Consider the following 12,752-nt stretch of genomic DNA (forward strand, 5'->3'; position numbering starts at 1 on the left):
TGATTTTAATCAGCGTGTCAAAACTTAATCTTCTAACTAATTTAATTTTCTCATAAAAATGGTTATCAGAAGAATCAGAATCAGAAAGAGCTGTATTGCCAAGTGTGTTTGCACACACAAGGACTTTGTTTTGGCGCTGAGGCTTCCAGTGCATATACAAATACAACAGGAAACACAGTAATTCAAATTATAATAAAAAAATGTAAAAAATAAAAAATATGAGAATAAAAATATCACAGTTGGGGTTAGTCAGAATAAACATTTTCAAATTTACAGATTATGAGCATATTTACAGTGTTTCAAATATTATAAATTATCTACATATATAAATATATCCTGAGTTTTAAAGTCAATGCAATTTGAGGACTACATTACAAATTTAAAACCTACTTCACTGTAAAATAAAACAAAGATAATAGTATTTCAATATTTTTTAACTTAAATTCACACTTAATTCAATGTTACTTGCCATTTGTTTGTCATTATGTGTGAAATTTATTGAAAAGTATTAATTTTGCTGTTATGAACATTCAGTGCCATCGTAGGTGGGTTGCGAGGCCCTGTGCGAAATTGAAATGCAACCCCCCCATTGTAATTTAATTAATTAAATTAATTATAAATAAACATAAAAATTTAATAGGCTATTTGCAGTATATTAAATTGTTATTGACCTAATTATTTGGCACTGAAATGTCGGCTCTGACTGCGTTGAAACACGTGCATTTGCACAATATAGCCTATGATTTCCAAAAATAGTTCTGTGTCAACTGATATCAGCACAAGAACTGTTGAGGAATATGCAACATAATTTAGCCAATTTTTTTTGTCATATGTTATAATAACTGACAGACACTATCATTTAAGCCTCTCTGTCCATGTCCTCAGACAGAGAGAGGCTGAAGCTTTGCGGCTGAGACACGAATAGATGTTTTGAATGTCTGCGAGGCGTCTGCGACCGTCTTTGATACGTTGTTGGCTCTTTCATACTAACAAACTAGCGAGCGTTCATCCCCCGATAATCCCCCGCGGTTTGCACGCGATAACCCTGACCTGACGGCAAGCTCAACGATTTGCAAATCGGGCTTAAATCTGGCTTAAAATCATGTAGTGTGAACTATGCTTTAGCTCACTGTTTTTCAGTGAAATGCCATATTTGTAGTCATACTTGCGACGGCTCTGTGAACATTTTTGCAAAGTAAATACTCACAAATACTCATTTATTACAGTGTTTCTATTTCCACAAAAACATTTAAGTTTGTTTCTTTGTCTTTTACATGACATTACAACCTTAAGTCCTCCTCAAGCAACCTAGGGTTATTGGCTTTTTAGTTTGTTTGTTGAGGCCTTTAGACATTTTCAAACCAAGAAATATGTGCAGGCAAGTGCTCTGATGACACCATCTGATGACATTATTGTTGGATAGGTGTGCTTTGTGTCAGATAATTTTCACAATTTACTGCTCGAAAATGTTTTCAAAGAATTCTAAATAAGTGTTGTTGTTTTTTTCAGCTAGTTGTCAAAGCAATATTTCTCATTTTGGTTTAGTTTAAGATAAGGACTAAAATAACTAAACCTAAATAAACTAAAATTCAATAAAACTAGACATATTAAAACACACAAGTAATTCAAAATATGAACTAAAACTATAATAGTTTATCAGTGATAGTAAAATAGCACCGAACCAGTCCCTGCCCTCCCTGATTTGAATATCCCCTCCCCTCTCCCATCTGTTAAATGAGCAGTGAACACTATTGCTCTATGAGAAAGAAGGAAACTCAGATTCATTCACACTGGATTTCTTGACGATCTGCTTCAACATGAAGACCCTTCCTGTCAGTTTGCTCCTGGTGCTGGTGAGTTCAAGGCCTGTGTGATGTGATACAGGATACAGCAATTAGCCATTACGCCAGCTCATGTTCCTCTGCTCATATTCCACAGATAGTGTTCATGTTGCAGAAACCTAGTGTATCACACTGTATAAAGTCAGGTGAAATCTGATTATTTTTCCATGTCTCTTATAGTAAAAACTGCATGTTTATTTAATTAGTTCTGTTGACTTGGAGTAATACGAAGCCCGGGAAGTCAGCTGTGGTAGAAAAAAAAAAAACAATCCGTGGCAGCGATTTTGCAATCCGTCCGCTCAGTTTATAAACCATACTCACAAATTCTCAAACTGTTCGGTTTAACAAATCATCCCCACAGATTAATAAACCGTAGATAGCACACGTACGTCTGCAAGGTGTCTGTTAAAGATCACTTAATCTGGAAAGCATCTGCTCTTTACTAACATCTGATAGTTTAACTGTTTAATGATTTTACATCTTAAAGACATCTTCTAAACGTCTATTTGACATCTGACAGGACGTATTGCAGATAAGCAAACACTAAAATACGTCTTCTAGATGTAAATATGCACATCAAATAGATGTCTCCGTGATGTACTGTACATATGTTTGCTATCTGGGTACCCACGAGCTTCTTATCCGCGCTTTCAGATTTGTAAATCGTGCCTTCAGTTTTTGCAATCTGCACCCACAAATTCATAAACCGTGCCTTTCGCTATACGTTCCCACGGGTTTGTAAACTGGACTCACGGATTTGTGGCTCGCCCTTATTTTAGAAGAACACCAGAGGTCCGTTGTTAACGAATCTTATGGTATATTGTTTTATTGTGTATTAAGTGGAATACATCGATAACTTAAGTAATTAATAGGTAATTATCAATTGTAGCAGGTATGGGGTGGATGAATTGAATATTAAATTTTTTTATGAATGACGTGTATTAAAATATTTTGTTTATTTGTGATAATCATAGCACTTTATTATTATTGTCTAACCTGTATTATGACTTATATTTGACAAATTGCTTTGTTCCTTTTTTTGTATGTTTTGGACAAAGGCACCTTCTAGATATGTAGCCTAAAATGTAATAATAATATAATTGTTATTATTGTTATTTGAGTTTATATATAACTATATATGACCCACTTCATGTTGTTAAAAATATGTATATTTTTATTTTTTCTTTCTCTTTGTATTTTTTGTTATATATATATACAACATCAACATGATAAAGGATTTTACTCAAATCAATGTGAAAAACAAGTTAGGTCAAAAGTAATCTAAAAGTTAGCAGATTATATTACATGTAATTTGATAGATTACATTACTAAATACAATAAATTTATGTAATTTGTATTTAGCGATGAACTACAATTTGTAACCTAACCAGCACTGAAGGTAATGAAAATGTTGGTAAAATAGGACATGTTATGGCCGGAATTTGTGAGATTCACGCATTGATAACCTAACCTTGATAACAACTTTCATAACATGACTTCTTTTTTTTATCTCAGTTTACCTGGACTGTGTGTGTGTGGGCTGACAGGGGAAGACAGAAGCGTGCATGGATCATCGAGTCTTTCACGATTGAGGAAGAAAACCCTGGTCCATTTCCATATAAACTAGGCAAGGTGAGTGGAGTTAGAAACAGTTACCGGTTTTGTTGTTGAATTCCATTTCATTTGTATTGTGTTTTTCACATTACGTATGTGTACAAGTATTGGATGCTCATGATTATGTGAACATTTAAGTGTGCATGTTGTTTGTGTTTCAGATTGAATTTGAAAGGTATTATTTAGTCAGATACGAGCTAAAGGGTCAGGGTGTGGATTTAGAGCCAAAGGGTATTCTCGATATTAATAACGAAGGATATGTTTTAGTATATGGTAAGGTGGACTTTGAAAATAAACAAGGAGTGAAAGTTCTCAAAGTAAGTACTCCCAATTTCAATACTATTAACAAATCACTCATTTCATAATAGCATTGAAATTCATGTAAATACACTGCAAAAAAGGCTTGTATAATGACATGCGCTGGACTCAATTACAGTTGACATTTGAAGCAAGAGACAAGTCAAACAATGAAGTGGAAACAAGACTCGGGGTTCATATCCAAATATTGGACATAAATGATCACGCTCCAAAATTTCAGCAGTCGGTCTACCAAGTGACTGTGGATGAGTCAGATCCTCAAGGTAACACAGTATAGTTCACTTCACTAATATATTTATGATATTGTCAAATTGATTGATTAGTTCATCCACAACAATACATTTTTAAAAATGTTAACGTCGTTGCAGACCACTATATTTATATATAAAAATATACATCTTATAACACAGAAGCAAACATTTATTTATTACTAGAATTATTACACATGACACAACTTTTTTATACAACCAAAGTTTAAATTAATTTGAGGCATGTAACATGGTTATTGCAAAATGACGGAGGGCCAGGCCCGTGCAGGGAAATGGGACCAGGAGGAAGCCAAGGCGGGCCTGGGTCACAGAGCTTAGGCAGAGCAGGATGAGGCGAAGGCCGGGCGGAGCAGGATGAGACGAAGGAAGTGACAATGGCTTAAGTGACGTTAGCTGTGTCGCATTTGAAGGTCGATTACGTCACCGTGGCACAATGAAGGCTGTCCCAATTCAGTTCAGTTCAGTTCAATTCAGTGTGACGCCAAATGCACCCTTCGTTTCCCCGTAAAAGAGAGGATACATAAATGGATCCTACGCTGTATATCCTACCCCTTAATCCACTGCGATTTTTTTAAATTCACATTTAAATGTAAATGTATTATGTTTTCATTTCCTCAAATAGAGAGTTAAAAGCCACAAGTTTTTTCTTCTTATTCATCTTAACTCATTAGTCACCATTGTGTGGCTTCATTTGTCATTTGGAAACGTTGAAAACATGAAAAATGTTTTTATGGCTCTGGACATTGTTTATTTTTGTAATGGTATCTGGGTGTTTGCAAGGTTTATACATTTAAACTATAGGCTATAGCCTACTTTAGTGCAGTTTAATGTAAAACAATGCATGTGGTGTTGCTGCCCTGTGAGGGGAAAAAGTAGGCTACGTGAATACTTAATGAAGTACATGAATACTTAATGAAGTAGGCTATGAAGTTCCTTACTTTTCCCCACTAGTTATTTTGAAAATTAAAATAACAAAATGTATGTCTATTGTCACAATATTAACAAATTATTGCTAACTACAGCTGCATCCCATATCAAAGTGCACATCTGAAGCGCTCGGACCGGAAATAGGGTTGACAACCTGTATAAATATAGGCCTATTCACCATGTTCCATTTCTGTACACAATAATAAGAATACACTAGCCTACAAAATCGCATCAAGGTATGATATAAATGAACATTTGAATATATAGGATATATTTGCCTATGTATGTTTTTTTTTTCATATTTCATTAAAATTATTTACATAAGTTAACATCCATTACTTGAACAGTTTAAAGTGTAATCTGGTCATTTAGGACCCAGCCTCTGAATAGGTACGCAGTAAACCAGCTCAGGCCAACTCTTGGTTAAGCTGAAAATACATGACTTGGTGGCGCTGGGGCTGAAACATCCTCCCATGCAGTGGCGTAGCCACCTATGGTAGCCTCAGATTTATGATAAAAAATAAAAATAAAAAAAAAGAAAACAAGAAAAAGCAAAAACAAAACAACAACAGCCTCTCAGAATTTTACATTGCTATTCTATACCTCCTCTTTTCTTAGTCTTTTATTAAGACATTTCCAAGTCTACCACATTTTAAAAATGATCTGAAAGATCTCCAAACTCCATCAAAAATTGTATATTTGTCCCTTAAAATATAAGTGTCACGGTGTGTGTTGGAGTGCTGGCAGAGGAAGACAGAAGAGGCAAATGCTCCAATGGGCTATATGCACGCATAAGTTCCGCATTTGACGTAAGGATGCTCGTCCATTTCCGGTTGTGTAGATTAAAGCGGAGGAAAACCGGAGAAAACGGGATTATGGCAGAGTCTTCAATATTTACTGTCCTCCCGTCTTTGAAACGAAACGTACATATGTTTAGATGTAATTTTATATATAGTTATGTTTATTTAATATAATTTTAAAAAGAAGCATAAACACAACGAAGGGTGTCTGTTTTATCTGTTTTTGTGACTAACGTTTCATTAGTATAACCATGGAGTATAAAATTCAATATAAATTCTCGGTATTGCATTGGACTCTATGATCGGCGGAAGTTATCGAGCATCCTTAATCCTTCACCGGAAATAACGCCGTGCATAGAGCCCATTCAATTACTTTAGTTAAACTCAAAAACAGGTACAGGCAAACAGGCAGAAACACTCACTAACTCAGGGTAACACTGACAACGACCGACAATGAATGAAGGAACACAGGCAAACTAAATACAAGAATGAATCAAACATAATGAGGTGAAAAACAGGTGAAACAGATGATGAGGATGATCAACAGGTGGATGATTGCGGGAGTGAGTTCAGGTGAGGAGACAAGAGGATCCTGGGAAGTGTAGTGAAGAAGACGTAGACAGAACGGTACAGACGGAGACTGTGACAATAAGTCATCTTTTCCATTGACATATTTGTTACCATTTCTTTTAGCCAACGTCCTATACTTGGTGCACAAATACTCTTCCAATTTAAAGAAATAAGCCGTTTTGCTTGAAGAATGCAAATATTTATAAATATATACTCTTTCTTTTTTAACTTGATCTCCTTAGGAAATAAATGTAATAGAAAGAGTAAAGGTGACAATGGAATGTTAACATCAAGGATCTTCTCTATTATTTTTTTCACACCTTTCCAAAATGTTTTAACTTCTTCGCACTCCCATATGCAATGATATAATGTACCTTTAGCCTCACTGCATCTCAAGCAAGTGTCAGGAACATTTTCATTATACTTATGAAGTATAACTGGAGTTATATAAATCCGCATCAACCACTTGTATTGTGGAAGTTTCAGATGGGTGTTCATTGTTTGTGATTGAGCCTCTTTACATGCATTCATCCAGTCCTCCATATGAATATCCTCGTTAATATCCAGACTCCAAGCTTCCAATTTGTAGTTTGAAGAGTCCTTAGATCCTGACACCAGCATATTGTATAAAATATTGATTTAATTTTATTTTTCGTGTTTGCATTTATGAGGAAAAAACAATGTTACGGACTTGAGCGCTCTGAAAGCGGCACTAAAAGATGCTTCACAGAGACATCAAACAGAAAGTACAAAACCTTTCATTAACCTGAATTTCGTTTTGTATTAATTGTATCTTAATTTGAATCAATGTTTCATCAACCAATTTCCTGGATTTAAAGGTGCCCTAGAATGTTTTCTAAAAAAATGATTTTATAATGTTTCCTGGGTTGCCCTTATAATGTTAGTATGTTTTTTTTTAGATCAAAAATAGTCATAATTTAGAAATAAAAGGCATTTACCTAGACTGATTTTAGCCTCTGATTTGAACGCTCTGTTTGAAGGGGCGTGTCTGCTGTGTGTAACTGGCCTCTGCTGTGATTGGCTGAAATGCTTGCATATGAAATAGCTATGTATTACATGTGAAACTCTCTCGAATAATTTTACTGCAGCTATTATACGTTTTTACTATTACAGCTATCGAGATTAATGAATCGTAAGTTGTTTTTGAAGTATTTAGATCTATTCCTATCACATAAAATGTTGCTGTGATGAGCATTCAGCAAGCAGAGGACAGTCTGTCGATCACGATCTTATTGCAATGCAGTTTCTGCTCTCTCTAATGCTTTCACCAATGCAGACACGATCATGTAAATACAGCAGGAGGGTAACACTTTAGAATACGGTTCCTTCGTTAATGAATAACTACACAAGAACTAATGAGTAACACAATATTAACAATCTAGTAACTATTATTAACTAACAAGAAACTCTGATTAACGAACTATTAAGTAATAGCGCACAGACGAAAGTGGTAGTTCACTATTAAGTAATCAATAACTACTATTTTTTTAATACTTCCCAGAGAACTACTGAAAAAGTTTATTAACAATCTAGTAACTACTAACTAAAAGAAACTCTTATTAACGAATTAGTAAGTAATAGCTCACAGATGAAAGTGTTACTAGATACTTCTGTGGGAATTACTAATTATTTGGATTCGTATTATAAAGTGAAGATCATTGGAACTAACTAGTAATTACTCAAGTGTTACTAAAGACATTTTCTAAAAGTTACTAAAGTTCACCAAAAAATCTCAAACATTTGCACAAATCATGACTAGATCATGTAGTAACACTTGAGTAATTACTAGTTAGTTCCAATGATCTTCACTTTATAATACGGATCCAAATAATTAGTAATTCTCACAGAAGTATCTAGTAACACTTTCATCTATGAGCTATTACTTACTAATTATTTGGATCCGTATTATAAAGTGAAGATCATTGGAACTAACTAGTAATTACTCAAGTGTTACTAAAGACATTTTCTAAAAGTTACTAAAGTTCACCAAAAATCTCAAACATTTGCACAAATCATGACTAGATCATGTAGTAACACTTGAGTAATTACTAGTTAGTTCCAATGATCTTCACTTTATAATACGAATCCAAATAATTAGTAATTCCCACAGAAGTATCTAGTAACACTTTCATCTGTGAGCTATTACTTACTAATTCGTTAATAAGAGTTTCTTTTAGTTAATAGTAGTTACTAGATTATTAATAAACTTTTTCAGTAGTTCTCTGGGAAGTATTAAAAAAATAGTAGTTATTGATTACTTAATAGTGAACTACCACTTTCGTCTGTGCGCTATTACTTACTAGTTCGTTAATCAGAGTTTCTTGTTAGTTAATAATAGTTACTAGATTGTTAATATTGTGTTACTCATTAGTTCTTGTGTAGTTATTCATTAACGAAGGAACCGTATTCTAAAGTGTTACCCAGCAAGAGCTTTGTTGTGCAGTGTAACGTTGAATTCATAACGAGTTTGGCAAGTGTCCAGATAAACTCGCGCTGTGTGGAAAGATTGTTCTTTGATCGCTTTCTGTATATAATTTATTCACAATTTAAAAAAGTTTTTTTTTTTTCAAAAGAAACGATGTGAAGTTGATATTTTAGTCACTGTGCGCCAGAACGCTCACCACACACCAGCTTACTGGTGGAGAGGAGACAGTGATGAAGCCAATTGGTATATATGGGGATGATTAGGAAGCCATGATGGACAGAGGCCACTGGGCAAATTTGGCCAAGATGCCGGGGTTACACCCCTACTCTTTCGAAAGACATCCTGGGATTTTTAATGACCACAGAGAGTCAGGACCCTGATGCATAAATAGTATTGAACGATTTTGAGAGAAAGATTACCTGTCTGAACTTGAACAACAATTACACATCAGAAAGTGTACTGGTAGCTCGATCCGAGGTCAGCTCTTGGCCCAAGTTGAGGAAACAGTCGTCGGTGAAATGTTTGGAAATTTCCAGAGAAAATAAAATTAACCCATTGTTTCAGAGGTACGGATGAAGGAACTAAAATGCTTTTGTGTTCATGTGTACATCCAAACACTGAGCAAATGCCATGCTTCGGCTCCGCAGTTCCACCTGTCATTGAACGTGGACTGGCAAATGCAAATTTTTGGAGTCGTACATATTAATGATCCCGATTGTTGCGTCACAGTCGGTGTTATGTGGAGATTCGCCTATTTTTCAGGGGTGTTTTTCAAAAACGAGATTCAAAGCTACACTGTGTGATTTTTACCTCCATCTAGCGGTGAAAAGGTATATGACCATCCAGTGAATATTATGCTGCGTCCCAATTCGCATACTATCCGTCCTAAATAGTATTCGAAATAGAATTAGTACGTCCCAAATCGTAGTATGTTGAAATGAGTGTTTCAAAGATACCCGGATGGTCTACTATATCCGGTCAGAATCCGAAGTGTAGATCGATGCACACTCTAACAGCTGATATTGCCCACAAACCATTGCACGGTGGACGAGGATTTGGTTAGAACTACAAACACGAGTAAAAAGTGTTAAAAAAATACAGACATTGAGGACGCGCGAGTCCCGCACTGGTCCCGCGGCTGTGTAGAGAGGTTTAGATAAAGAGCTTTGAGTGATTAATTATCAGTATCTAACCTGACGAAAATGAATTTATTCAATGTTGTCCACATTATATTGCATATGCAGCAGTATTGTGAACTTTTGTAAAGATACGTTTAGCCATTACTTTTTAAATGCATCATTATATTCAAATTGCAAACACGAGGAGAGTCTCCTCATGAAATACCCACGACTGGCAGATGAACGTGCTCCGAAACGGTAGAAAGTCAAATTAGATTGAATGGAGGATTTCAACTGTGACAAGATGATTGACAGGGCAGTTTACGGTGAGGATGCACGCAGCACGCGACAGAGTCGTCTGTTAAAGATGACGTGATAGTATGTCCCAAAGCTTGCCTACTCTTTTGCTACACAGTCAAAAGTATGTACTTTTTCTTCACAAAAAGAGTACATACTTTTAGGGCGTAGTATAAGTAAGTGAATTGGGACGCAGTCTTAATTTCTGTTCCTCTCAATTCCGATTTCGTTTTAAATCCTACAGTGGCCAATGTAGTCCAAAATTAACATGGCTTCCAGTTTGACCTCGTCCCTGAGTGTTCCTTCAAGTGATGAGGTTATTTTAGAAAACTATTATAATTTGCAGTAATTTAATTTAGGTTATGGCATCTATGTAAAATGAATAATAGTTTTATGTTTTCGTTATTTTTTTTTACCATTGCAAAACATCAGTTATCAGGTTCCCAGATGAATGCAAGTTAATCTTAGTAAAGTAACTTTTATCAGTGCTATCATTATTCTTTATGTTGTACGACATCACTAGCGCAAGGAAAAGTTTACATTGTAGGCTTTAACATTTTCATTCTGAAGTGTAGGCTAGTCATAGTAAGTTCTCATAGTGTGAAAAATATTTAGATCATAATACGTCTTAAATGAATAAGATTACAGGACAGATGTGAAAGTGAAAGTCTTGATTAACTAATGCTGCGTTCCAGACAACCTGTAACCTGTGTTTTTCCAACAGTTGGCTACCCTTGAAAGTGCACTGGAACGGCAGTCAAACCCTTGACTGTCCCACCCGTGAACTCGTACTAGACCGATGTTAAATTGTTTCTGTTTTATAAAATTTAACCAGTCCCAATTAAAATAAAATTGAAGATTTTAGATGCAAAAGCCTCTAAATGCCATTTGAAATTTTCTTCTTTAATGATGATTTTTATCAAACTTGTATATTTAAGTTCAGTAATTTCACTTAAATGGCAATGATAATTACCTATTAATTGTTATTTAAGTAAAATTACTGAACTTAAATATACAAGTTTGATAAAAATCATCATTAAAGAAGAAAATTTCAAATGGCATTTAGAGGCTTTTGCATCTGAACTCTTCAATTAATGAATTTGAATGGATGAATAAAGAAACATGTTGCCCAATTGTTATTTTTTTTTATTTGACTTTATTTATTATATTTTCAATGAACGATTAGTTACCTTTACATCATTAAAAATGGGTGTCTGTACCATGGTACTGTCTCAACTGTACCACATAAAAAACAACTTACTTTTATGAGCTAATTGTGGAAAATATAAACTACTTATGAGTAATATTGATTGGTAATATCTTATAGTCTAAAAGTCTATAGGTAATATCTATAGTCTAAAAGCTAATGAAATGTCGTGTGGCAATGTCATGTGGAAATTTACATCTTTTCAATATCTATTTTTGTGTGAAAAATTAAAACACAAAAAGTGTCTCAACTGTACCCAGTCTACCCTACTTTCAAGATGGAGGGGCAACATGGCGACCCGACATTAGAACCCCTTCCCCGTATGTATTTTCAATGGCATATTATACACTCACGAGAATACTTTATTACTTGAACAAAGTAAATATACATTAATGAGCACATATATTTTTGAAGAACTAAGTGTTTTTAGCTAAGAATAAACTAAAAAAGTTACACAGTGTAGTTTAAGTAAGAAGGAGAAAACAGTAGTGTTTGAGACTGTAGGCTATGTCATGTCCATGTACTGAACTCTTGTTATTTAACTATGCCAAAATATATTCAATTTCACATTCTATGGCACCTTCAATAAATAAGAAGTTCCTACTTCTATATAGCAGACAATTGATAAGAAACGGAGGCGCCGGCATGTGAACTGGAGCTCGTCTCATAAATGAACGAAACTCAGCGTAAAAGGTAGCCTACTTGCCTCACATGTGTACTTTTAAACAGATCAATTCAAAACAAAAGAAAACAGACTACAGACTGCTCTCTGCTTATGTAATCCTTATAAAATGTGCATTTCTCTCTGGCGCGTTCACTACTGAAGATAGCGAGTCAGCATCGTCATTGTAATGAACCACAGGGAACAGAGGAATCCATTTGCAGCTTTATTAAACAGAGTCGTACAGGCAGGGTCGAGACGAGGCAGACAGAGCAATGCAGATTAGGGAGGTCGGTGATGAAGTCTATGGCGATGTGTGACCATGGTCGTTGAGGTGTGGGAAGAGGACAAAGCAGACCAGCAGGTAATTTTCGGGGAGACTTGGAGGTTTGACAGTCGGTGCAGTTTTGAACATGGTTTGTGGTATCAGCTGTAAGCGTGGGGCACCAGAAACGATTTTGGAGAAGGTGGATTGTGGCATTGTTTCCGGGGTGACCAGAGCTGGGGTTTGAGTGGACTTGATCAAGGAGACGGGGTCGAAATGTTTCTGGAACAAAGATGAGGTCGGCCGGACATTCTGCAGGGGCAGGAGTTTGGATATTGGCTTGCTGGATCTCGGTGATGACATCCCACTGGACAGGAGCTACTAGTAAATTCTCACATAGAATGTTTTCTGGTTTGGGG

General features: G+C 35.4%; 1 protein-coding gene across 4 annotated transcripts in view; it reads left to right on the top strand.

The window, feature by feature from the left end:
* Positions 1–428: 428 nt before the first annotated feature.
* The window catches only part of LOC120465188 (cadherin-like protein 26), a 38,391-nt gene continuing 26,067 nt past the window's right edge, over positions 429–12,752 (top strand). For 2 of the 4 annotated variants that reach the window (XM_089124172.1, XM_089124173.1), the window contains exons 1-4: positions 432–1,853; positions 3,357–3,473; positions 3,617–3,772; positions 3,892–4,036. In XM_089124172.1, coding sequence (XP_088980298.1) covers positions 1,818–1,853; positions 3,357–3,473; positions 3,617–3,772; positions 3,892–4,036 — 454 coding nt within the window. In that variant the 5' untranslated portion in view covers positions 432–1,817. Of the gene's footprint in view, positions 1,854–3,356; positions 3,474–3,616; positions 3,773–3,891; positions 4,037–12,752 lie in introns of all 4 variants that reach the window. The other 2 variants (XM_089124174.1, XM_089124175.1) reach the window with 2 other exon arrangements.

The sequence above is a fragment of the Pimephales promelas genome, chromosome 20 (genome assembly GCF_988280905.1).
Source record: "Pimephales promelas chromosome 20, fPimPro1.hap1.1, whole genome shotgun sequence".
NCBI lineage: Eukaryota > Metazoa > Chordata > Actinopteri > Cypriniformes > Leuciscidae > Pimephales > Pimephales promelas.